Source organism: Aethalodelphis obliquidens, unplaced genomic scaffold (assembly GCF_003676395.1).
Source record: "Aethalodelphis obliquidens isolate GAN/ISIS:26980383/991018 unplaced genomic scaffold, ASM367639v1 scaffold1, whole genome shotgun sequence".
Classification (NCBI taxonomy): domain Eukaryota; kingdom Metazoa; phylum Chordata; class Mammalia; order Artiodactyla; family Delphinidae; genus Aethalodelphis; species Aethalodelphis obliquidens.
The window spans coordinates 69500220-69527075 of NW_020837945.1; the positions used below are offsets into that span (position 1 = coordinate 69500220).

Below are 26856 nucleotides of genomic sequence, written 5' to 3' on the forward strand. Positions count from 1 at the left end.
TAAACATAGTATTGGTGGACATAAGGAGTTCATGCTGTCTCATTTCCATGGAAGGTGTATGTGTGTGTGATGTGATGTGATGTGATGTGATGTGCACAGACCTTTCTTTCTTGGTTACAGCAATTATTTGAAAACAATACCAGAACAAGTCTTTTAATTCCATCCAGTAATCTCTCCATGTCTGTGTCCTTCTTTCATATTTGTTTATCTCTCTGATACATCTTAACATCTCTTTTATCTCTCTTTCGCATTTGGTTCACATATCCTAAGACAGGCTGGACAGCAGTTACTCTGATTAGCAGCTACCCAACTAGCTCAGGACCAAGGACAGCAGCACGCACGTCCTTGAAGTGGGAGAAGGGGCTTTAGTTTGCTAAAGTTTGTTCAATAATATGACCTTTGGGTGTGGCCCTTCTCACCTGTCAGGCTGCACTTGCAATTCTGCAAACCTGGTTATTACTTTGGCCCTAGTTGTTCTATGTCTGTGGTGGACCTGTGTCCAATCTGTCCCTCTGGCATTGCTTCCACTGATGGGCGTGGTAGTGAGACCAGGGCAGGAATGGCACAGCTGTGGAATCAGAAAGCCTGGAGGTGGGAACAGGGAGAAACTCTGGGCTGGGGTGAGAGAGACTGCTCCAGGAGCTGCCCATGAGGGTCTCCTGCTCTGAGCTCTGCAGTCAGCCATTGCTGCTTTACTGCGACCCACACCTGAATTTCAGGCCATGGGGGTGGGTGGGGGGAGAGGAAAGAGGCCTTGGGGATGTGCTGGGCCATTTCATGTTTGGATGTCTGCCTGAGTGCCTTCCATAATGACAGAGGCCAAAGCTGGCTTTTTATATCAACAGTTTCATTTTTAACTAAAGTCATAATGTCCTGATGAAATCAAAATTAAAATGCTATTGATGTGCACACTGGGGAAGAGTGAGGGTCCCAAGGAGTGAAACTTTTACATGTCTGAACTTCCACAGCACACACCTCCTGCCTCTGAGTACCTCTGTAACTCTCTCTAAACATATTATGGAAGCAAATATACTGCTGACGTTCAACAGCTGATTTATATTCAGCACTGATTCATCACTGGCAAATGTTCTGTGTTACTTGGAGGACCCGTCCAAGAGTAATGCTCCGTGTAAGAAAAAAAGACAATAAATCTACCACCCTCACCACCATCTGTGAGGCATGAGCACTTTAAATAACCTGATCAGTTAGCAAAGACTCTGCTAAAAAAAAATTATGAGCAGGTATAGTCACTTCTGAAGTGGCCATTTTCTTGTGTCCAGAGGACATTGAGTGACGGCAACTTTTCTGGGAAGGGAGGGAGAGTGAGTGAACCTGTGTATTGCAGCTGAGGTCTCAGCTCAAGCTAATGTTAAAGCTTGTGAAGAATGAACAAATGGTTTGCTCATTAGCTGGGCTTAGAGAGGTGTTACCCACATGTTTAAAGTGCTAATTATTAGTGATCTTTAATGGAGCTAATTTAGCAGTGGTAAGTGTTACACATTTCTGCTCTTCAGAAGTAGCCCATTAGCCAGGCCTTTATATCTAATATTGACTTTAGGAAGTTAATATTGAAACAGGCCACAATTAAGCGTTCACATGAAGCGTGAGAGAGAAAGATGGAGGTGGGGTAAAAAAAAAAGGCACAGAGAGGGACCAGGAGAGGAAGAGGCACAGCTGCTATTAATCACCTTTTGTGTGGAAGGCACTGTGGATGAATAAGATTTGGTTCCTGGGCTGCTCGTTAAGCACTAGCTGTGTGCCAGTCCCTGCCACCAAGAGCTTAGAGTCTAGAGAGGGATCCAGAGGCAGGAGTGGAGATGGCATGGCAGTGAGGTGCCTGCCATGTGATGCACAGAGAAGGGAAGCCAGGCCCGCCTGGGGTCGGGATGGAGTTAGGGAAAGCACCCTGGAGAAGCGACACAGCTCACTATGGAGCAGGGCAGAAAGTGCTCATTGTGAGGGGTGACGTTCAAATGCATGTCAGAGTTCAGAGAAGGTAGACATTGTGTCCCCATTGTGTAAAGACGGCTCAATCTGGCCATCATCACAAGTCCCTGGCTACTGCCTCACACTGCATAAGGCCTCGTCAGTTTGTTTGGAAAAGCTTAGTACTTAGCAGTTGCTGAAAGAGGAGCCTTTATGTTTTTTTTCATTCTCCCCTTTTGCGCTGAAATCAGGTGAGCTGAGGTTCGTGAATGTCCTTCTCTCAGAAGTCCCATGACCTGGTGCCGGGGTCGGTGAGAGCCTACCACACCATCGCTGCTCTGTAGCTGCTGCTCAAGGGGTGGGAGGGTGCTGCCAGCTGGTCTGACATTTGCAGGTGTCAGTGGGGTGATAGATCCCCAGCTGGGGAGAGGCAGTGGATCCCCATGCTGTGTGGTGCATCAGTTGCTGACACTAAGCTGCCCAGTCTCTTTCTCGGCCAGATTTATTCCTTCCGCTGAGCTCTGCACACACTTCCTGCCTCAGTGGCAGGAGTTTTAAGGAGAGCTCCAAGGAACATATTTATAGTCCCCGGAGGAGTTGCCTCAATAGCTCGTTAGCGTGTCTGTAAAGAGGAGACAAGACAGTCACCTCCGTGTGTGTGTGTGTGTGTGTGTGTGCGCGTGTGTGTGTGTGTGTGTGTGTGTGTGTGTGTGTTTCTCTCCAGCTCTTTGTCTCTCTTACCCTTTCCCCTCTCATTCTTGCCACCTCTCTCCTCTTGAGTTAATATAGGAGAGGGAGAAGGAGAGAAGGGACGGTGAGGGGAATAAATATCATTGCCACTTTGCACCGATAGGTTCCCTCTCAGCCCAGCTGCACTGACAGCATCTTCTCCCAAGGGCTTTGCCCATCTAGTCCCTACAGAGAAGGGGCCATGTCTTCAAGTCTCTTCCCTTTATGAATAAGTTCCACATTGCATCTTCAGGGTCTTCCACAAACTCTCAGCCTGCTTGCTGGCCTGGCAGGCTCCCAGGAGGTACCTAGCAGACAAGCATTCCTCCTGCTTCTCTTAGAACCTAGGGAGAAGATATAAAGAGGCCGAGTTCCAGTGCCCCCTGCCCCCCAGTCCACCACCCACCTCAGCAGGGGCTGTGTGTCCCATTCTCCCTTCAAGATAGAACAGAATGTGACATGGAGGTTGGAGTCAGCACCTGCTGGGTCCAGCTCTGTTCTGGAACCACAGCCTTCCTTTGGCACCAGCCAGATTCCACCAGCTCTGGCCCTTGCTGCGGCACAGTCCAGCTCTCTGAGCTTCTGCAGGCGCTTGCGGACACATCGTTGCCAGGGACTTCTCGGGAGCCCACCCTACTGAGATTGTTCAAGTTCAGAATGAGATCACGGAGCCCACCCACCACCCCCATGCCCTCCTGTCCGTGGCTGCGTAACCCTGCTTTTCTGTTCAATCTGTTCTCTGTCTCTAGCACACAGCTCGCTTGCCCCTTCCTCTCTGCCTTGGCACATACTGCTTCCCACCAGAGCACTGTTCCATTCAAAACCTAGTTCAAAGATCACCTCTTGGTGGGGCCACCCTGATGAACTGCCTCCAACTCACCACTCTTACTCTCTGTCTTCGTAGGACCTGTGCGTGCTCAGTTTCAGTGCAGTGTTTCTTTATCCTCTTTGTCTTGACAGGCACTGTGCTAGGTGCTGGGGTAGAACACCGAGTAAGACATGGTCCCCACCCGTGGGGTGTCAGGGTCAGTTAATGGGGAACAGAATGAAAGCATAGAAATGCCATTCAGGAGTTACAGAGTACAAGGTACAGCCAGGGACAGCTCAACTTGATGGGGAGGTCAGGGAAACTGCCCAGAGGAAGTGATGGATTAGAGAAAGATTTAAGAGGTCGAATCAACAGAGCCAAGTGACTGAATCGATATTTGCAGTATAGGAGCGGGGGTGGGGTGGAGTCTAGGATATGCCTCCCAGGTTTCTGTTTGGGCAACTCAGTGGTTGAGGGCACCAGTAGTCAGGGTAGAGGGGATGCAGGACAGCCATGCTGGAGGCAGGATGGGAGGGTCTTTACTAGAATCTCAGACTCTTAAGCTTTGTTGTTTTTTTTTTCTTTTTAAGGGAACTTTATTATTTTTATTTATTTAGTTTTGGCTGTGTTGGGTCTTCGTTGCTGCGCGGGCTTTCTCTAGCTGTGGCGAGCGGGGGCTGCTCTTCTTTGCGGTGCGCGGGCTTCTCATTGCAGTGGCTTCTCTTGCTGCGGAGCACAGGCTGTAGGCGCACGGGCTTCGGTAGTTGTGGCTCGTGGGCTCTAGAGTACAGGCTCAGTAGTTGTGGCGCACAGGCTAAGTTGCTCCACGGCATGTGGGATCTTCCCGGACCGGGGCTCGAACCCGTGTCCCTGCATTCGCAGGTAGATTTTTAACCACTGTGCCACCAGGGAAGCCCCTGAGTTGTTTTTTTATAGAGTGTCTGGTAGCTTCCTGGTGTCAGGGGAAATGGGCATTAGGCATTTTATTAGGCAGGAAACTCTCAGAGGGCAAAAACGGGGTCTCCCCTCTAAAGGAGCAAATTGCCTGAGATAAGCACTGTGTTCTCCTTAGATGTGGAGCTCCCTAGGGTGGGGGCACCTCTCCTTCCTCTGTTTGTCATCCAGTTGCCCAGTGTTCAGGGCTTTGCACCTATGGGTGGGAGTGCAGGTGTGATGAACAGGCATAAGCCGCCTGGCTGCTCTGTCCTCCAGGGCCATCTCAGAGATGGCATCTTGGCTTGTAAATATGATCAGTGACAGTGTTTATGGTACTGAGAGCAGTTAGAGAAGGCGGAGGGCTCTGAGGGTTGGGGTAGCTAGGAAGATTTGTTGTGAAATTAAAATATTTGATTCATGAGAGAGTGGTTTTAAGCTACCAGAATTCTGAGCAGTTTGGACAAGTGTTATTCATAAATATTCCTACTGCCAAAAAACAAGACATGGTCCAGTCGCAGTGCCCTGGAGGGGGATAGCCCTCCTGGATAGCCTTTTTATTCCAGAGCTGGATTTGAGTTCTGGGTCACAGAGTAATGGCTGAATCTCTGGAATCCTGGGCAGAGGGGAGGGGTCTTCCCATGGTGGGAGTGGGAGGGGTCATGACCAGCAGCACTAGGTCAGAGTTTAGAGGTTCTGCTTAGACTGGGATAAAGGATGCTTTTGTCTATCTCTGCCTTTGAAGCAACTCTGGAATAGAAAGACATACTTTAGAGTATATCACTTCCCTAAACATAATGCATATTCATCACCTGGGTTTCTTGTTAAAATACAAGCTCTGATCTTGTAGGTCTGGGGTGGGGCCTGGGATTCTGCATTGCTAGCAAGGTGGTAGATGACGCTTGTTACTTTAAGTAGGAAGGATTTAGGACTCACCATTAGGAAGCCTTTCCTTTGGGCTCCCTGGCATTCTGTACACTTGATGTCTTATCTCTAATAATACCTCATTGTCCTGTCTGCATACCTATCTACCTCTGCCTGGAAGACCCCTGGAGAACAGCGTCCATTTCTTATTTGTCAAAGTATCACCACAGCCTAACGTAAGGCCTAGCACATAATAGGTGTTCAATAGAGAATTGATAAAAGAATGACCCTGGGAATAGGAAACTGTCCAAATAATGCCCAAACCAAGGTTCTGCCTACTGAGCTCTTGGAATTCTCAGCTCTTTTGTACAGCAGATCAGTCAGTGTTTCAGTGCCACTGTGATCAAGGCTCCCATGCTGGACACCACAGGGATGGCGTGGAAAGAGGAGGCAGAGACCTGAGCATTGGGAAATTTGCTGTCTCAGTGGCAAAACAGGGTTAGGGCCCATTGGATGCAACATTAGCATACTTACACAATAACCTCTAACTAAGTGCAAATTAAGGGGGTGTGACTGAGAACCAAAAGGAAACAAAGAGCAATCCATGGGTACCCTGGCAGCTTGCACCTCGAAATGCTCAACACTTACTTGCTTCTTCACTTGTTGAAATCATGATTGCATCCTAAAGGAGGTTAGCATAGACAAGGCACCCAGCTGCCCTGGGAGACTCACTGCCATCCCAGAGCCACAAAACCACAGACAGGGCCTGTGACACAAGGGCTGGTCCTGCTCTTGCCATGTGGGGCCACACAGAGGCTGGGAGCCAGAGTGGGGATGGTCGGCACCTTCCAGCCACGGAGCAGTGACTAGGAAAATGTGAAGAGGAACAGGCAGCAGCACTGTGAGCATCACCCGTTTGGAGCGAGGAGGAGGTAAGAGTGGGGCTTGGAGAAGACCCGTGCTGGAGATCCTGGGGAGATGGCGGTGGTAATTTTTACTTCCCTAATAGAGGCAGAGCATTTCAGCTTTGCCAATTAACAGCACAGCAGGCTTGTAAATCTGACAGCCGCAGGACGTGAATGGGGTGGGATTAACACTGAACAGGGGAAGTGTGCCTTTGTCCTTAAGATAAAACACAGCATTCATGTTGGGCCAGGCCCATGGGAGCCCTCTGGTTCTTTCTTTTCCTGCAGTAACCCCAAGGGCACAGGGACCTTTATTTCTTCTCAGCCTTTCTTTAGAGGTAGCAAGGGGCCTAGGGTTTAGAGTCTAATAGTGCTATCAAATGTACCTTGTATCAGAGAGAGTAACTGCAGTTCATCATGTCTTCCTCCTTCAAGGTGTGTATGCCCCCGGAAGTTCTCCCGTCACTAGTCTCGCATTTTGGTAACTTGGGCTGTCCGCAAAATGGGGTGATGTGCCCTGAACATTCCAATCCCTAAACTGGTTCCTGGGAAAGAATGGGCTGGGGGGCCAGGGAAGAGTTGTTATATCTTCCCAAATTGCAGTGAATCTTGCCAGGGAATTGGTTCCCAATACTTTCTTTCAAAGCATATTGATCTGATAACCTGAAGATCTTAAAGGCCAATAAATAGGAAGAAAGGGTTTAAAAAGTCTCAGAATACTAGAGCTGAGTGGTACTCTGGAGATCATCTGCTCAGATCACCAGCACTTGGTGTGACAGATGAGGCCACTGACCTTGTGCAAGTCACTTTAGGAAGGGTTAACATTTCATTCATGTATTTATTCTTGCATCAAATATTTATTGAGTATTTACTATGAGTCTGCCCAGACGTGTACCTGGGAGTGAAAACATGTTGCTGTTTCATTGGTCCTGTTTGAGTTAGCTTTCAGTGAAGTTCCCCTCTCTTATAGATTCTGACAGCTGGTTTCACAAGGATGGTGGGGGAATTGACACATAGAATCTTTAGCCAGTGCAAATAGGTTTCCTATGCAAGGTCACCAACTTCTGAGCTGCTGGGCTAATTAGTTTAGCTCTACTTGGCTTTACATAATAATGCATTATTGAAAAGTTATTTGTAATTCAATTTATTGGCAAATGAGAAACTAATTCAAACCACTAAGGCAAGTTTTATTTGAAGAAACCCTGGAGCAAATCCTTTTATAATGTGAAAAATATTGTTGTTGCTGTTGGAAATGATTATCCCCCTAGTTAAGGATTTTGTAAATCTGGACACTTTAGGTTTTCTTATGGTGGGCACACAACCTGGGAGATAGCTCAGCTGTGGTCTGAACGGGATGAGGGAAGACTCTGGCCTGAGAAGAGGAAGCCCCGCTGGGAATCTTAGACCAGCCCAACCCAAGATAGTGACATTTACTCGGGCCAACAATTGCAAGCTGCCTGGACAAGCTGCTCCCCTTCTCTCAGGTCTTGGAGTCTAGAGGGGGGAACAGAGAGGTGGGGCATGACGAGTGGGATATGCAGGATGAAATTCCCAATTCCCTCTCTCTCTCTCCACAGGTGGGAGTGAGGAGAGGGCAGGATGGGGAACCTTTTGCTCCTTTTAGAGCAAATTTCAAACTCTTCCTTAATATCTGGGGACTGTGTGGAATTAGAGCCGTCTTGTATACTTTAACGTGGTAGGAGAAGAGAGGAAGAACGGTGGAAAAAAACAGGACAGGAGTTTAGGAGAGAAGAGGATTATGTGGATTCTTATTATACAGTAAAATCTCATTCCTTTCCGTCTTGCTATTTTCAAACTTGTAAATAATCTAGACGAAGACAGGACTGAAGTTTAACTTTTCTTATTAAAATTTTTTTCTCTAGAAATTAATAGTGTACATAGTGACGTAAAGGAGAGTGTATTAAAACTGATGTATAGGAAGACATAGTCCACATATGAAAATAAACTATTTTCATGCAGAAGCATCATTCTACTCAAGCAATTCATGTATTAAAGATGATCCTTATCTAGTTGGTAAGGCCTGATAGGACTCTTCCTTGCTCCGGAATCTGAAACTTCGTATTGCATCATGGAGAAAATTTACCTATGTATCTGTTTGTAATTTCTACAATAATTTATGTGGATCCTAGTGAGGTTTAATTGCTTTCCTGTGTTGGAAGATAAAGTCAGAGCATAAAGATCAGTAGAAACTAAGAAAGTTCAAAACCATGCTTATAGTTAGAACTTCCTTTTTTATGGTGTTATTGTTTTTCCTCTATTGCCCACGTTCTTCTCAAAGTGAGCCTTGCAGCTGGTTAATTCAGCATCAGCTACTCTGGGCCAGCTTGTAAAGAGAAGCAACTGATGAAAAAAAGCCTCACTGTCTTCATTTAGTGAAAAATGAAAAAGAAGAAATAGGTGAAAGGGTCAGAGGCCCTTCGGAAATTTGTTTTGGGTTAGGATATGACCTCTGACCATGGAAACTGGCATTCTGGGGATACGTCTCTTCTTCTCTTTGGCTGAGTGTGCAACTGTCTCATTTCCCTTCCCTAGGCCAGTGATCTTACTCCCAGGTCGTTGCCAGAATTCCTAACAATTTTGGATCCTTGAAATAGTCAATTTTTAGGGATTGAGACACCCTGAGTGGGACCATCCTGTCCAGCACATTTCTCCCCTCTGTAAATTGTCAGGTTGGGACCACAAGAGAGTAAGCCAAGTGGAGAAAGGCACTAGAAGGGGTGTCTGTGGTCCCTGGTTCTCTCTCACTGAGCTGACACAGGGCCGCCACTCTTCCGGGGTCCCTCTGAGCCATGTCCCTAGAGGCGGTACACAGCAGAGATTCCATCACAGCCTGCAGGGCTCTGAGTGTGGGCTGGCTCTCCCTGAGAGTCCTTGTGGGGTACTCAGGGTAAGTGATAGGGGTGCAGTGGGCTGGCCTGGAGCTTTTGTGAGCATGTGTAAGCTGAGTCCTCCCTTCCCACGCATCGCACACGGGGCTGGGTTGTCCTTTGCCTCCAGAGGCTGCTGTTCCTCTGGGCACATTGTTATTTTGCATTCTGTGTGAGCCCCAGGCCTCTGCCCCCAACCCTCTAACAGGAGCTCAACTGGACTCCTGAAAGGACTTTCCAACTGAGAAGCGAGATTTAGGCAGAGAAAGAGTTGCTGAAGTAGGGAGGGTGTTTCCTTCCCATGGGATTGACATTGCTCACCAGCTGTCTATTGTGGACTGAGGACGGTTATACTGAAAAGGCGGGAGGAGAGGTGGGGAGGGGTTTTGCACTCAACTTTGCTTGTCACTTGGGGATTTTCACTTTTCCCATCTGTAAAATGAAGACTCACAGTTGCTGTGCCACATAGAGGAAAGGCAAAAAGAATTATTTAGGGCATTGTGGTCCATCTTGATGTTAATTAACCTGTTCAGCAGATATTTACTGAGTGTCTACTGTGTATCAGCCACTGTGCTAGCACTAGAAGTGCAAAAATGATTTCTAAAAGGCCCCCATCTTCATGTTCACAGCAACAGGGCTGTAGTTGTTGGCTCCAGGGCTTGGAGCTTTGTGTGTTTTAGGGGGTAACTTGGACTGGTCTCTCCTTGAAAAGGACCTGGAGGGCCATACCCTCGGTCACCCCTATGGCCTGGCATCACGTGGAAGAGTCCTTTCTGTTGTGGAGCCTCTCCTGCTCTTGGGCTGGGCTGTGGGGCCTGAGCAAGGCATTACTTTCTGGCTCATGATGGGGTTGGGAAACTAAGGGTGGAACTGAGGGATTCAGCCATTTGGCCTCTTTCACCCTTATTCTTTCTGTTTTGTTCTCTGACAGGGTCTTTTCGGAATGATGGTTTGAAAGCTTCTGATGTCCTTCCCATCCTAAAGGAAAAAGTGGCCTTCGTGTCTGGTGAGTGTCTACGAAAGCTTCCTTTATAGTGGACCTAGAGAAGTTGTGTGTGTGTGTGTGTGTCTGTGTGCATGCGTGTGCGCAGGCACTCACTCCTTTGTGTGCTAGTGAGAGAGAAGTGGTGGTGGAAGTGACGCTGTCCCCTGCAGCTGCTTCCTCTCTCCAGAGGCAGGCAGAAAGGGCAGGGAGCCCTCTGGTCCCCACTGGGTGTCCTGGAGAATGTTCACAACAGAAGGTGAGTACCCTCCCCGCATCTTGCACCCACACACATCCACCTCACCCCGCCCCACCCTCCCAGGCTTGTCAGGGCCGCAGGAGCTGCTGAGGCCCCTCTGAGAGATGCTCCAGCTGGAGGGGTCTGTCCCCTTCACACATCCCCAGAGGTTTTATTTGGGTTCATCTCTGAGTGGATGGATAGGAGATTTACATTTTTTCTTGCTCCTCCTTCTGTCTCCTTCCAGCAAAGGGAACTCAAGTGAGTTATTTGTGTCTATTTATTTATTTTTCTGAATAGTACCCATTTCTTACTTCTCTCTCCAACCCAGCTTATGCACCTGGTCCCTTTAATGTCTAATTCAGGGGTTATCAAACTGTAGCCTGTGTTTTGCTGCAGGCCAGCCACCTGTTTTTGTAAATAAAGTTTTACTGGAACGTATCCATGTGCATTCACTTAGTAGTGTATTAATTAGCTTCCTGTTGCTGCTGTAACAAGTTGCCACAAAGCTTGGTGGCTTACAGCAACAGAAATGTATTCTCTCACAGTTACAGAGGCCAGAAGTCCAGAATCAGTTTATTGGGCTGAAGTCAAAGTTTCAGCAGGCTGTCCTCCTTCAGGAGGCTCTAGGGGACAATTTGTTTCTTGCCCCTTCCAGCTTCTGGGGGCTGCCAGCATCCCTTGGTTTGTGGCCACATCACTCCCATCTCTTCCTCCATGGTGGTATTGCCTTCTGCTCTTCTGTCTGTGTCAAATCTCCCAATGCCTCACAATAACAATACTTGTGACTGCACTTAGGGCCCACTCAGATATTCCAGGATAATCTTCCCATCTTAGGAGCCCTATCTGCAAAAGCTCTTTTTCCAAATAAGGTGACATTTACAGGTTCTAGGGATTAGGACTTGATATGTTTGGGGGTCATCATTCAGCTTTTTACAAGTATTGTCAATGGCTGCTTTGTTACTGTAACAGCAGAGTTGAGTAGTAGTAGTTCTAGCAGAGACCAGATGGCCACAAGCCTAAAATGTTTACCATGTGGCCCTTTAAGAAAAAGTTTGGTGACTCCTAATGTAATTGAAGCCAAACTATAAGGTGCGCCAGCATCACTCTGGGTGCCAGTTCTAGGGCATTAATATAGGCCTCCTGGATTAGAATCTCTGGCAGTGGCTGGGGGAACGGCAGTGTGAGAATAGCAAAGGATCATATATTTTTTTTTTTTGTGGTACGCGGGCCTCTCACTGTTGTGGCCTCTCCCATTGCGGAGCACAGGCTCCGGACGCGCAGGCTCAGCTGCCATGGCTCACGGGCCCAGCCGCTCCGCGGCATGTGGGATCTTCCCAGACCGGGGCACGAACCCGTGTCCCCTGCATCGGCAGGCGGACTCTCAACCACTGCGCCACCAGGGAAGCCCCGCGAAGGATCATATTTTAAGAAATACACCCAGGTGCTTAATACACATTCGTGGATTGAGGCTTTATTTCTGGATGTGAGCCTTTATTTCTGGATGTAAGCCTTTGTTTCTGTATGTAAGCCTTTGAAAGGTACAAAGTGCATTCCATATTATTATTATTATTATTAGTGGTAATAATAATATAGTGTTTTGCTATTGTTTTTGCTGTTAGAGAGAGTGGCTGGGAAGCTGCCTTTCCTTTCCCCATTTAGTGTTAGTTGCTGGCATATCTTGTTAGGTGGTGAGCCCCTGTCACTGAAGATGCTGAAGCTCAGGCAGGTCCCTTGGCAGGATCACGTGGCAGCGACATCAGTATGGGGAGAGATGGAAGCCAGCCTCCAAAGCCTTGGATCTGGGTGCTTGCTGAGCATGTGGGAAGACCTTGTGTAGAAGTCCTGGGGCTGCTGGGCAGCACCAGGCCTCTGACTTCTGCTGTTGCCCATCATCTGGGTTCCCAGGACATGGCCCACAGCTCTATAGGGAGACGGAGCAGATATTTTCCTTTTATTCTTTAATGCCTTGAGCCTATTTAACCTATTTAACCCGGTGTCCTCCCTCTCCCTGGGTGTCCTGCTAATTCTCCCATTCTCTATGCCTGATGCTTCCTCTATCTGCAGTGCATTCCCCGCACCTTCTGCCAGTTTGAGCCTTTCCTCTCCGTCCCAAGTCAGTTCCCACTTTGCCTCCTCTAGGAAGCCTTCCTGGCTTTTTTTTTTTTTTTTACATCTTTATTGGAGTATAATTGCTTTACAATGGTGTGTTATTTTCTGCTTTATAACAAAATGAATCAGCTATACATATATCCCCATATCCCCTCCCACTTGCGTCTCCCTCCTACCCTCCCTATCCCACCCCTCTAGGTGGTCACAAAGCACCGAGCTGATCTCCCTGTGCCATGTGGCTGCTTCCCACTAGCTATCTATTTTACATTTGGTAGTATATATATGTCCATGCCACTGTATCACTTCATCTCAGCTTACCGTTCCCCCTCCACGTGTCCTCAAGTCCATTCTCTACGTCTGCATCTTTATTCCTGTTCTGACTTACTTCACTCTGTATGACAGATTCTAGGTCCATCCACCTCACTACAAATAACTCAATTTCAGCCTTCCTGGCTTTAATGCATACCCTCTGAGAACCATTCTGTTCCACATCAGCTCAGGGCATATGAGTGCAGACAGGGTACATTCTGACACGGGGACCCTTGCTTGACTGTTCGTGGTTTATTTTTTCCCATGTGAATTCCGTCAGAGCCCTGGGGCAGGGCCCAGCCAGCCCTAGAAAAGAGCTTCCCAAGTGTAGGGAGTGTTCTAATGGAGTACAGAGCAACAATGTGCCAGGAAGGCAGTTAGTTAGGCATGAGGCCAGTAGCTGCTTCCCAGAGTGGGACCAAAGGGGCCGGGGATTGCAGCTCACGCCCATGTGTCGTTGTGGGCCAGGCAGCCCGGAATAAGTCTTTTTTTTTTTTTAATTGAAGTATAGTTGATTTACAATGTCCTGTTAATTTCTGCTGTACAGCAAAGTGACTCAGTTATATATATATATATATATTCTTTTTCATATTCTTTTCCATTATGGTTTATCACAGGATACTGAATATAGTTCCCTGTGCTATACAGTAGGACCTTGTTGTTTATCCATCCTATATATAATAGTTTACATCTGCTAATCCCAAACTCCCAATCCATCCCTCCCTTACCCCCCTCCCCCTTGGCAACCACAAGTCTGTTCTCTGTGTGGGGTAAGTCTTATTCATCTGCACGTGGTGCCAGGAGCTCTGGGGCTTAGGGAACATTGTCCTTCTGTGCCTGGGAAGGACGCTGAGGGTGCTGGGGGATGACTGGCTGCATCTAAAAAAAAACCCCAAAACAAAAAACGAACCAAAAAAGGCCCTTGTATCCTAAGCTTTTAGAAGACAGAACACAAAAATAAAACAAAATAAAGAAACCCAGAAATAATGCAGTGTAGTGGTTACATGTCTTTCTGAGCAGAAGCACTGCGGGAAGTGCTGAGCAGAGAAACGAAGTGCTGGTTGAGCTCCCTCCCCTGCTGGTGCCCAGCATGGCCAGAGGAAGGGGAAGTTGCGCTGCCATGGGAACGTGCATTTGGAATAATCCAGGGCAGCCCACCACTGCGTGGGTGTGTGCACGTGTGTGAGATGGGATCTGTGGCTGTGCTCGGGGCCTCTGTCGTTTCAGCCCTGCCCCATCCTGCTCCGTATTCTCAGCCGTGGGCTCTCCCTTTGCTCTCTCTCTGGCTTCCTTCGTGTGCTTCCGCCTCCCACTTGCAACGCCCACTGTCCCTTTTATCCAGCCTTCTCCTGCAGGCCCCTTTCACCCCTGCTCTCTGTGTGCGCCCACACCCTCCTTTTGGCCCCCTCCTGATGTCCCTCTCCGCCGCCTTCTCTCCCATCAACATCAAGCCCATGTTCCCAGAGGAACTCCACACTGCTGTGGTGCAATTTTATACTCTGGACCCGTGTCTCAAAGCATGTTCCACAGAACAACAGGCGCATGAGATGATCCTCAAAAATGAAAAAGGGGTCTATTCTCAAATAAGTTTGGGAAACGCTGCCCCAAATTATGGTCCCCCTGTTGGAGATTTGCCATGTTCATTAAAGCACATGTCCTTCAAGCACATGAAAGCGTTTCCCAAGCTACAAATAATGCATTCCCTTAAAAAAACATCATGTGTGTCCGTTAGCATCTTGCAGAACTGTAGTTACATGGGCCAAACTTTTGGTATGATTTCCTAGATGTATTTTCTTGTCCTCCCCCCAAAGTACCCTAACCTACTTACCCTAGTTGGAGCCTGCCTCCCCCTGAAAAACGTGAGTGCCATCCTCCCTCACGTCAGTCAGGTTCGCCTTAACCTCCCCTCTTTCAGCCTTGCCTCCTCCCCAGCCCCGTCCTGCCCGGCCTTTGTGGGAGGCCACCAGTGCCGGTTCTTGCCCATCTAACCACCCCGTCCCTCTTTATTCTCTACGTTCCCGTCTTATAGCTCCCAGCACCAAAGCCTCGACTGAGGAGGCAGACAGCAGGTGTTGGGTGAGCAGGGGGATGGCGCTGCTGAAGATCCTGCCACCATCTCTGTTGCCTTTTCAAAACTTGGCTCTTTTGTCTCCCACCATCTGGGGTCCACTTCCACAGTGCACACTGGCTTTAGCGAAGGGTTCTCATTCTTTGTCTCTGCTTATTGCCCTCTGGGAGTTCAGCACTCATGTCAGTTATCAGTCAAATCCTACAGCTTCATGGCTCCTCAGTCTCCTTGGCACCAAAATCTCCTACCTCCCTACCGTGGCCACACACATCCGAGACCTTGAGCCTTGATATGTCTGTCTGTGGCCTTAGCCTCTCACCTTGCACCATTGCTGGTGGTGGGAATATGGATATCAGATAAAATATATGCTGTTCCCTCTCCTCTGGGCACTCATGAACCAGTAGGCCATTTCCTACCCTCACTGAGCCCTCCCCACTTAGCCCACGCATTAGTTCTATACTGCTTTCGCTCAAGTTAGAGCCTAGCATGGACACCACAGCCAGACCTTTCAACAGCGCTCTCACTATGCCCTGGTACCCTGCCACCTACTCTTAAACCCACATGGTACCCAGTCCTGCTGTCCATTCTCTAGGGACACTCTCCAACGGTGGTCCATCCTCCTTTCTCCCAGCACCTCAAGCCCACCCTGACCCTCAACACTCTATCTCACCTAGAAAAACAGTGTCCCCCAGGCACCGCTGAGCTCTCCCTCTCCATAACTTATTCCTCCTCCCTCTTTGAGTTCTATCAGTCTGCCAAAGAGAAAGGGGCAGAACCCCTCCCCTTGTACCTACTCTGGATCCTTGGTCCATCCGTTTTCCCCACTCTTTCCAGTGTGATGATTCTTTTCCTTTATGCCTGTTCCTTCTCTTCTTCCTACAGACTTGCAAGTTCATCTCCTTTCTGAAAAATACCTGGCTTGATCATGCAGCCCTCTCTGGATTCTTTACCCATTCTTCCTGGAGGGAAGGAATTCCACTTCCCCAGGTCTTCTCCCCCCACACCCCCTCCCCTGCCATCTGGAACCTTCTGCAGCCAACATTATGAAACCCTTGTCTCCCAGGGCATAGCTTGCTCCGCTCAGGTGGGACAGTGCCAGCAGCCCTCCAAGCCTCTTAGGTAGCCTTTGCCATCAGACCAGCCTCGGTTCCCCATGTTCCCTTAGGTCTACTCTTAAACCATCCACAGAAGGTCAGTGAGAAGGACAACAGCTGCAGGTAAAACCACCCAAGAGGTACAGATGAACCTATCTGCAGGGCAGGAATACAGACGCAGACGTAGGGAACGGACGTGTGGACACAGTGGGGGAAGGGGAAGGGGGGATGAACTGGGAGATTGGGATTGACATGTATACACTACCATGTGTAAAATAGCTAGCTAGTGGGAACCTGCTGTATGGCACAGGGAGCTCAGCTCGTTCTCTGTGATGACCTAGATGTGGGGGAAGGGGGGGAGGGAGGTCCAAGAGGGAGGGGATGTATGTATACACATAGCTGATTCACAACATTGTAAAGCAATTATGCTCCAAATTTTAAAAAGACAAAAAACACCCAAGAGTGAAAATCCTTCGGGTGAGCTCAAGGCTGGAGGGGAAGGTGGAGAGTGAGGGAGAACCTCCCAGCTTTGAGGGAACTTGATTCCTTCACTTCCTTTCTCTCCTGTGGAAGGCAGTTGGGAGATGGGGATCACTTACAAGGCAGATGAGATGAGGTTGGTTATCCGTACATGGAACCAGAGCCTGTGGTTTGGAAGGTTTGGAGTTGGGGGCCAGGGCCAAACTCTGTGGTATATCTACACAAATCTGCCCTGGTGGGGGGCTGCAGGGAAGGGATGGTGGTGCTGAAATATATTTTTCTTCAGTGTCAGCTCTCTCAGTGGCCCTGCTCTTGTTTGACCCTTTTCTCCTTGCAGCTTCCTTATTTCCTCCTCAGGAGTATCCTGGAACGGACTGGATTTTATTTGTCAAGACTCCCCTCTGTCTTGTGGTTTCTGGACCCCACAATCAGAGGGAAACATTATTCATGAACTCATACTGGGTGGGTCCCTGGGAGGCTCTGCTTTTCCTTGGAAAAGATCCTTCTTCAGGGCGCTGAGCTTTAAGCCTCTTTTCCAGTATTGGTGGTGGCCATGCCAGCCCTTACTCCCTCTTGCTCTAGATCCCTTTGTGGCCCCTGCTCTGGGGGATGCTGCGTGGCAGCCTGAGATGTGTGCAGGATGGGGCGTCTGTGATCATGATCCAGAGTTTTCTTTGTGAAATAGACAGTGCCTGTAAGGACATAGTTACTACACCTTAGCTTCGTCCTCATCTAGCCTTCCTGAGAAACTTGGTCCTGCTTCCCAATCATAGCATCCATTAACAAAGAAATTTTTAAATCGTAGAATAAATAGTGAGTAGAAAGTTTGGAAAATAGAGGAAGGAAAAAGCAACCATGTAAAATCCCAGCCTTCTGATAGCAAACAATGATCATCATCTCAGTTACTCCCTCCAGCTTTTTTTAAAACCTGATATTTAGAAAACACTTGTAATCCTAGTGGGTACCTATGCATTTGCAGCGATTAAGACCTTGAGCATCCTATTCCCAATAAAGATTCATGTGCTCCTCCAGCAGGAGTGACAGGGAGCATCTCAGGCAGGCAGGCAGGGGTGGATCCTTGGTTGTGTAGAACACACTTAGGTCTTCTCTATGAGTCTAAAAACCTCCCAGCAATGATGTCCCTGCTGGATGCTTTCAGGGCTTCTCACCATGGTATTCAGTTAATCTTGAGCACTCCCTGCTCATAGAGGTCTGCAAAGAGAAGTGAACTGGAGGTTGAATTTCCTAAGACCATAGCACTTTTAATGGCTTGTTTTCTCAGTACGAGCAGTTATCACTTTCTTCATTATCGTCTCACATTCGTGAAGACTACTTGTCAAAGTGCTTCCTCGTGTGCCATCTTATCAGGTCTTGCAGCAACCCTGTAATATAGTCATCATTATTTTCATCTGCATTTTGCAGATGAGCCACCAGAAAAGTCAAAAGACTTGCCCAGGGTCACGCGTGTTCCCCACACCCAAACCCCATGCCCTTGCCCTTGCCCTAAGCAGTGACTGGATTTCTCTGGGCACCATCTTTCTGCCTGTTTCCAGCTCAGTTTCTAGCTGGTTTTCTTAAACTCCCTTCTCTTCCTCCCTGCAGGGGGCCGTGATAAGCGAGGTGGACCAATCCTGACCTTCCCTGCTCGCAGCAATCATGACAGAATAAGACAGGAAGACCTGAGGAAACTCGTGACCTATCTGGCCAGTGTGCCAAGGTAAGGTGAATGTCCTGCAGGGGAGGGAGGGGGAGGCTGGACTGATGCAAGTGAGTTGGAATGAGCCTCCATCCCTGCCAGGGGCCTGGCTGTTTCTGCCCTTGGAATGGATTCTAATTATTTCTGGAACATCATCACCCATTGTTCACCTCATTCCCATCATTCCCATTGTTACCGCTGGGATTCATATGGATGGAGTGGGAGCTGGATGTGGGAACCGTGGGCAGAGGTGAAGGTCCTAGGCTAAGAGGACCGGGACAGGCCCTGGAAGAAGTGACAGTGTGGCCTTGGGAGCAGCGATGGGAAACTGTTCTTTACCTTGGGGAAATGGGAATTCCAGCTGATTCCACTCTGGCTGTGTAATGGATTTTTTTCTAAAATCTCTGGCTTATGAATATGTTTGTGGATTTTAGAGTTTGGGGCAAATAACTCCACTTATATCATTCAAGAGGCAGCCTTAAACTCAATCTAAGTCATGCATTTTCAATGGGGGTAATATTGCCTCCAAGGGTGATGAGAATTCGTTCTTGGGGATGGCCAAAAAAAAAAAAAACTTACTCTTTTATGTATTAAGCACAGCTATACACATAGTACATAAACAGATATATACAATATATTCATAGTATTAAAATCTCATGGCGTGGGTGATTAAGGAAAAAAGTATAAAATGTCTCTTTTGGGGCACGGGATGATTTTTAAAAAAGTTGAGAAACACTGATTTCTGAGTGTTTCTAGGTGGTGCTGGCCTCAGAGGGTGGTGAGGGAGACATGCCAGGGACATGGTGTATATCTTTTAAGAAGGGGTAGGAGAGGCCTTTGCCTAGTCAGAGAATCATAGAATGTGAGAGCCGGCAGAGCCCTGAGAAGTAATCCAGGCAAATACATGTCATGTTCTGCTTAGGAAACAGGGTCCATATGGGATTAGAGTTGCTTACGGGGGTGGGGCAGTGGCAGAGCTTGGTCAGAACCCTCCAGACTCCTGCCCCAGTGCTCTCCTCATCCTTGCTCGTGGCCAGCGAGAACTCTGTTCTCTGACTCTTAGTGGGGTTGGAGCCTGTCAAGTGTTTGTTGTGGTAAATAAGAAGTGATGACTGGGGCCTTTAGAACCTTCATCTTGTCTCTGTGCATTTTATAGGGGAATTAGTCAATCACAGAGAGGACGTCTGCCTTTGCGGGGAGACCTTGGCTAATTGTTGAACGTGCTGATTAAGTTCTTGAAGCAGGTGTCAAGCGAGGCCAGCACTTCATTTGAAAGAGCTGTGGCGGTGGGGTTGGGGACACATGTACAGAGGTTGGTGGATGGTGACGGGCAGGTGGAAAAGGGGATTTAGGAGCCATCATCGAATGCTTGGAAGAATGTGGAACAGAATGGGGAGCCCTGAAGAGCTCCGAGCAGAAGGCTGTGAACAAATAGATGTCAGATGGTGTTGTTCTTTTCTTTATGCTATCCAGAGGGAACCTGAAAAAAGATGAAAGGTCTTAAGCTCCAATGAAAGGGACTTAGGTTATATCCGAAGAAGAACTTCTAAACTTTGAGTGCATGAGACTTGGATGAAGAATAGAAGAGTTTTTCCCCAGAGGTCTTTATACAGAAGAAATATTCCCATCTGTCTTGGAGGCAAGGAGCTGGATTAAATAACCCATGATTGATGAGGGTAATTTAGCAATTTAGCCATCTAGGGGCTAAGCATTTTTAAAAGCATCTTTCCCGAGTATACTACTAACAGGAATAAAACTAGGCATTTTCTGAAGCGATATATAGGAAAAGTTTCTTTGGGGACCCATGACAGGCTCTTAGTTCTTTTAGAGACAGAAGAAATTTGGGATCCGGAAGACTCTGTTTTTCTTTCCGGTAGGTTTATCACATCCCTGCAGCTAATGCACACTCATCTTTTCTTTAGAATAGAAGGTGAAAGAATTGGAAGACCATTTTCTTAATTCTAACTCGTTAAGCAAAGATGAGACAAAACAGATTGGAAGCAATTAAAAAGGAAAAGGTTTCTGCTGGGTGAAGGGGAACAAAATCCAATAGGGGCTGGGAGGAAGGTCATGAAAAAGGAGAAACAATATGTTATCGTTGGAGGAACATACTAGATGCAGGCTGTCTGCTTCCCAGTGGGTGGTCACAAGCATTGCCTCCCAGGCTCCTGAGAACAGAAAAGGTTCTTCACAGGTTCTGGCAGGTGGGAAGCAAGAATCCTGTTGCTACTTTCAGTGGGAAGAATTGTTCAGGGCTGCCTGCTGCCTCCCTCCCAAGGGGCCTATGTTCACCAGGAGTGTGCGTACCTGGCAGGCTAAAGAGTTTACCAACTAGTCATGCCCACCCATCACTTTCTAATTCTGTCGGCCACAAGTTCATACGTGAAGACTGTTTGAAACAAAACCTGGGACAGAGCTGTTCCAAAGACAGTGAGGTCTGGGGAGGAAAACTGAAGGACTTAGTGCATCAGGCAGTGTTTGCCACTCTTCTGCTTAGCCATGGCTTTGGGAAAGAAAGGATACTGTGAAAACGAATAGCTAGACTAGGAAGGTGACAGTGATGAGAAGACATGGCCTATTCTGGGTCATGGGCAAGGAAGCTAGAAAGATAGCCTCCTGTGGAGTGGAGTGTGCTCCTCAGACTGGTGTAATCATCTGTGGGTGACATTTGACATTCATTTATTCAAGAATTTATTTATTATTTATTTATTTAGCAAATATTTAGAGCCTCAATAAGCCAGGCCGATTTAGGATTCATGGTGAGCAGGAACAGACATTTTGAGAAAGTTAGGGAAAACCTGGGTATTTCCCTACCCAGTGCCGAACCAGTGACCATAAAGAACAGCACAGTATATAATTGTGCTGGTAGCCTAGGGGATGAAGCAGCCCGCAGAAGACAAGCAAATAGGAACAGTAAGTGATGAAGGAGGATCCCAGAATCTAAGGAACCAATCAGCTTGATTGCCATTTTGGGCACCATTCTAGAATAGGTGATTAAACAGATGGTTGTGATAATTTATGAATTATCACAGTGTACCCTTTATGAATATGAAGGGTATGTTTGTCTTTCTGGTAGGTTTATCACTCCATGCAGCTAATACACACTCATCTTTCCTTTAGAATAGAAAGTGAAAGATTAGAAGAACACTTTTATTAATTCTGACTTGTTAAGCAAAAATGGGACAAAGCAGATTGGAAGCGATTAGAAAGGCAAAGGTTTCTGCTGAGTGAAGGGGAGCAAAACCCAAGAGGGGCTGGGAGGAAGGATGGTTGTGTGAAATGAATGGGAAGAAATAGTCCCGCTATCCTGTGTGAAGGCCAGGTCATGTCTGGACTACTGCGTTCAGTTCTGCAGCATTGAACTCTGCCAACCCCCTTTGAGGAGCTACGTGGACCAGTTAGAGCAGGGGTACGCAACCACTACTGGCCCGTGGCCTGTTAGAAACCAGGCCGCACAGCAGGAGGTGAGCAGCGGGTGAGCGAGCGAAGCTCCATCTGTATTTACAGCCGCTCCCCATTGCTCGTATTATCGCCTGAGCGCCACCTCCTGTTAGCATTATGGTGAGTTGTATAATTGTTTCATTATATATTACAGTGTAATAATAATAGCAATAAAGTGCACAATAAATGTAATATGCTTGAATCATCCCGAAACCATCCCCCACCCCCTTCCATGGAAAAATTGTCTTGCATGAAACCGGTCCCTGGTGCCAAAAAGGTTGGGGACTGCTGAGTTAGAGTGTTGTCAGGAGAGCAGCACACCGAGGGATCCACAAACTGTGTCTCTTCAGTTGAAGGACTGAAGGATGTTTTCTTGCAGGAGTGAAAATGGAAGAAAAGTGATTCCTGACTTCAGGTATCAGGAGAGCTGCCCCAAAGAGGAGGGAACGGGCATGGTCTCTGTCGAATCAAAGGGTAGAAGTTAGAGAGATCAGGACTCTGAAGTGGAGAAACAATCTGCCCAGGAGCTGTCCAGCAGTAACGCTGCTGCCTCTGGAGAAAGTGAGCTTCCTGTTGCTGGCTACTAGATGACCTTCTGTTAGCGATGCTGTAGGAAGGATTCCTCCAGTGGATTGGAGGCTGGATTAGATCATTTCTAAGAAGCTTTCCTGCCCTGAATTCTTTGTTTCTATGATATTGGGAAAAAATACATCATAAAATCTAGAACCTCAAAACAGTATTACCACCCCACCAACATACACTCTCTTTCTCAGGTTCCCTAAATAATTTAAGGCCTAGAATTTCACTTCAGATCTTGTCTACATCTTAAATCCTAAGAGAACTGCTTTCCTGTCCCCTTGTACTCTGGGTGGGAGTTTTGAGATATCACCCAGGGCAAAGCATCATCCTGGAGTGATGTGTTTGTGACAGTACCAGTTACGCTTTTGGGATCCATCTCAGCCTGAGATGAGTCCTTTCCAACTTCCCTTTCTTGCTCCTGCTGAGTATGAGCATCTATCTCCTTGGGTTTCTCCAAGCTTTCTGTTACCTTATTCTGAGGAATCATGGAATATTAGGGTAGGAAGAGAGGCCTTAAGAGTCTTCTAATGCAACTTTCTGACAACTCCATTCACTCAATTTAACAAATTTTTATTGAGTGCCTAATATGAGCCAGGGCATGGATAGGTATCTTGGTGAACTCCCATGTTACCTTTTCTGTCATCCATCCTACACTTATCTAGCTTTTTTGTCCTTCTGCTCTACTATCTGCTTGCAGTTACTTGTACCTGAAAGGAGTGGAAAGGAAACACTCAGAAACGATCAGTTGATGAATGTCCCTAGAAATTGAGAGACAGATAGAAGATCTAGGCTGAGAGTAACAATTACCCCAGCATAACTCACAGTATGGATAATCTACCCACTGTGATAATTGGGAGTTGACCATATGCTTGGAATAGAAATTTCTAAGTATCTAGTAAAGAAATCCCAGGTGGTTTTATTGCATTGAATTCCTTCTCTTCTTCATCATTGTTATCCTGCTTTGTCATGAACATCTTTCTGCTGCTCCCAAGGGTACCGATTGTTAGCCCCTTGATGTATCAGCCACTTAACTCTGTTCTTAGCAGTGCTGCTGAGATGCTGAGTGTTCCAGCAAGGAATGCAGGTGTCATACTGGTGGGGAAAGATGACAAGAAATTAAGATGGGATATTCTGCAATGCCAATCAAACCAAGGTGCCAATATTCACAGCTTATTATTTGATAACATTTGCTCTCGTTCTGCTGATTTCAGCAAGAGATAAATTGGGCTTATAGCCAGCACTATCTTTGTGCAGCATCACCAGAAAATAGAAGTAACCAGAGAGAGCCAGGAAGACAGTTAAAAGATGAGTAGGGAAAAACGGCAAGGATTTCCTCCCATTATATTCAGCACGAGAGAATCCAAGCTATGGAAACTGTCATCACTGAATCCGTCTGTTGTAAGGGCCTGTTGAGTTGTGTCATTGGCATCCTGCCCTTTGCTCTGAGATCATCAATTAAAGGAGGAGGCAGGGAGTAGTGATGGAAGGTTCAGAAAATAGAGCCAATGAGGACATTTGCCTAAAGTTTATCCCTTTCCAGATCCCTTTTTAATTTCTTTTGTTGCTTATATATAAAGGGTTTATAATTTCTATTATACTTCCCACATTCTACATAAATTTCTTAGCAGTATCAGTAAAGTGTTCCTGTTGTTAGGTATACATAATCCCAGCCCTGAAGAGCAAATAGTATTTTACTGTGCTGCTAAGGAACATAACATCACAATAGTAACAACCATTGTCAGCGATCACCTTCCTTGGAGCCATACAGACCCTCACAGCAGAGCGAAGAGAGGCATCTTCAGATAGATGGAAGGCACTGGGGTTCAGATCCCAGCTCTACCACTTCTGAGTCAGGGAACATATGACCACTCCACCCGGGTTATCTGAGAAGAGTTTAACAAAGGCACACTTGACAATGATGCGGTAGGCACCAGGGAAAGCAGCAAGGTGTGGATTTCCAAGTTATCCCAGAGGTGGCAATAGCAGAGAGGGAAGACATTACGACTTCTAGGCCTGAAGGGGCAAGGTGAGGAGAGGTGCATAGAACCTGGAGAGGTAGCTGTACGAGAGGGCTGCTTGACAAGAGCTGTGACCTTCAGTAGAGAGTTGTCACCAACTCATGGTGATTCCACGATGTGGGGCAAGGGAAGTCGATACTCTTGCTTCCTCCCTCCCATTCTCTGACCTCCTGTCATTGTTTTTCATTGATTGAATGCAACCAAAGCCAGGTGACAGGGGGCTCATTGAGGCAGTCCATGTGGGTCAGCCTCCCAGGGCATCGGGTAGAGGGGAGAAGATAGAGAATGGATTCAGAGGGGCAAAAGGAAGATGTTTGACATAGGTTGAGACCGTGGGCATATGACTCAACTTTTCTGAGTCCAGTATTCTAATTTTTAATTTGGGAAAAGAACGACCATCTCACAAGGGTGTTGTGAGGAAACTATGTAGCAATCTCTCATGCCTAGCACCCAGGCAGGTACTAGCGGCAGCAGGTGTGGCCCCTGGAGGGGGGTGATTGACCCCAGATGCCCCCGACCTGGTGTCTCACTCACCAGGTGTGGCTCACACCCCCTTTGCTTCCTTCCCACCTTGCCTTGTCCCTGCAGTAGGTTGGGCCGCCCCCTTGGGGCACAGGAAGGCAGGCAGGGGCAGGAGGGGTTTAAGCCCCGTCCCCCCTCTAAGCAAGCTCCAGCCTACCTTGCCCTCACCCTGGAATCTAGTGCAGTGATGAAAATGCAGAGTCACCTTTATCCAGGTGAGGCCCAGGAGGCCTGGGCTCCCGGTGGCAGCCACTTAAGGCGGGCTAGAGCCACTCCCTGTCCCTGTCTGCTTCCACTCTGGGCCTCGGTTTCCCCTTCCTTCCCTCACTCGGGGCGCTAATAGCAAGGAACTAGCCTTGCCCACTCCCATCCAGCTGCTCCTCCCCAACCCTCACGCTTCTGGTTCCATCTTTCCTCTGTTCACAAACTACCTCTGGACAGCTGTGTTGTTTTTTGTCCAATGTTTCATTCATTCCTTTTTTTTTTTTCCAGAAAAGGATATATATATATATATATTTTTTTTTTTTTTTTTTTTTTTGCGGTACGTGGGCCTCTCACTGTTGTGGCCTCTCCCGTTGCGGAGCACAGGCTCCGGACGCGCAGGCTCAGCGGCCATGGCTCACGGGCCCAGCCGCTCCGCGGCATGTGGGATCTTCCCGGACTGGGGCACGAACCCGTGTCCCCTGCATCGGCAGGCGGACTCTCAACCACTGCGTCACCAGGGAAGCCCGAGAAAAGGATATTTTTTTATTCAAGTAACTGCAAATAGGAAACCAGAGCGAGGGCGCCCAGGCTGGGACAAATAATGGCTACCTCCTCCCTGATAGAACAGGGGGAGAAGGTGGCCCCTACACCCAACAGTCACCACCGGCCCCCCTCCTTACTCTGCTGCAGCATCCTAGGGGCAGGGCCCCACCTTCCCTTGGACTGGGGTAGTCGGTAACCCAGCCTGCTTTGCCCCAGGCCCCTTCCCTTAAGAGCATCTTGGAGGAGGGGCATGTGGGCAGAACAGGAGGCAATGAGGATGAACATTTGGCGCTGGTAGCAGCAGCAATGGATGTCTAAGATGCCTAGCACCCGGACATTCAGTACTTTATAGTCTGTCTCCTAGAGGAACCTAATAATAATAATAACTATAAGTGTAAATACATATATGGCAATATTTGCTGCATATGAAGGAACAGGTGTAATGTATGTGTCAATTATAAAGCATAATAATAAATCGAACACCTGAGAGCCCACCCCCAAACTCAGAAGCAGGACATCACCTCTGCTCTTGAAGCTACCTGTGGCTCTTCCCCGCCCTAGTCTCACCTACTTCTCCCAGAAAGAACTATTATCCTCAGTTTTGTGTTTATCCTTGTCTGGCTTCTTTTGGTATAGTTTACCACATGTTTGCATAAATGATATATTGTTTAGTTTCGCACGATTTTTTTTTTTTTTTTTGCGGTACGCGGGCCTCTCTCTGTTGTGACCTCTCCCGCTGCGGAGCACAGGCTCCGGATGCGCAGGCTCAGCGTCCATGGCTCACGGGCCCAGCCGCTCCGCGGCATGTGGGATCCTCCCGGACCGGGGCACGAACCCGCGTCCCCTGCATCGGCAGGCGGGCTCCCAACCACTGCGCCACCAGGGAAGCCCGTGATTTTGAGCTTTATAAAAATGGTATTATACCATGTATAGTTTTCTGTGACTACTGTGCTATGCAACAACATGGATAAATCTTCAAACATAATTTTGAGTTGAAAAAAAGCACTTAATGCTTCCAGCCTCTGGAACTGATCTATTAAGTAATACATAAATGCTAGCCATTATTATTATCTTCAAACCTACATTATTGCACTGTTGTGAGTATTCTGTATACATTAACTTAGTTTTCACAGCATTTTGAAATGGGTCTTATTTATTCCCATTTTGCATATGAGGAAACTGAGTCTCAAAGAGGTTAGATAACTTGCTAATGGACACACAGCCAGTGTAATTTGGAGCACCAGAGCCTGCGCTTTTTATCCTCTGAATAGATGAGGAGGCCACAGTGAAGGAGGCAGTGGTTGATGGAGTGCAGGGGACAGATTTGGAGAGAGAAGGAAGGTAGACCCTAAAGGATAGGATTGGATTGGAGCAGGACAGTAGAAGAGGGTCGTAAGGAGATGAGGGGCAGATGATGTAATTTCCGTGGGCAGTGGCATCCTGTCCATCAAACCTGCTTCCTCCAAGGTTCTCTTTGGATTTTAAGTGTGAAGCTTGCTGCAGGTGGGAAATGCAGG

The 26856-nt window shown here is 47.7% G+C and overlaps 1 protein-coding gene across 7 annotated transcripts in view; it reads left to right on the forward strand.

Moving 5' to 3' along the window:
• KALRN (kalirin RhoGEF kinase) overlaps positions 1 to 26856 on the forward strand; it is a 637474-nt gene that overhangs the window by 171941 nt on the left and 438677 nt on the right. For all 7 annotated transcript variants that reach the window (XM_027106834.1, XM_027106844.1, XM_027106853.1 and 4 more), the window contains exons 2-3: positions 9985 to 10059; positions 17939 to 18053. In XM_027106834.1, the coding sequence (XP_026962635.1) occupies positions 9985 to 10059; positions 17939 to 18053 (190 nt within the window). The remainder of the gene's footprint in view (positions 1 to 9984; positions 10060 to 17938; positions 18054 to 26856) is intronic.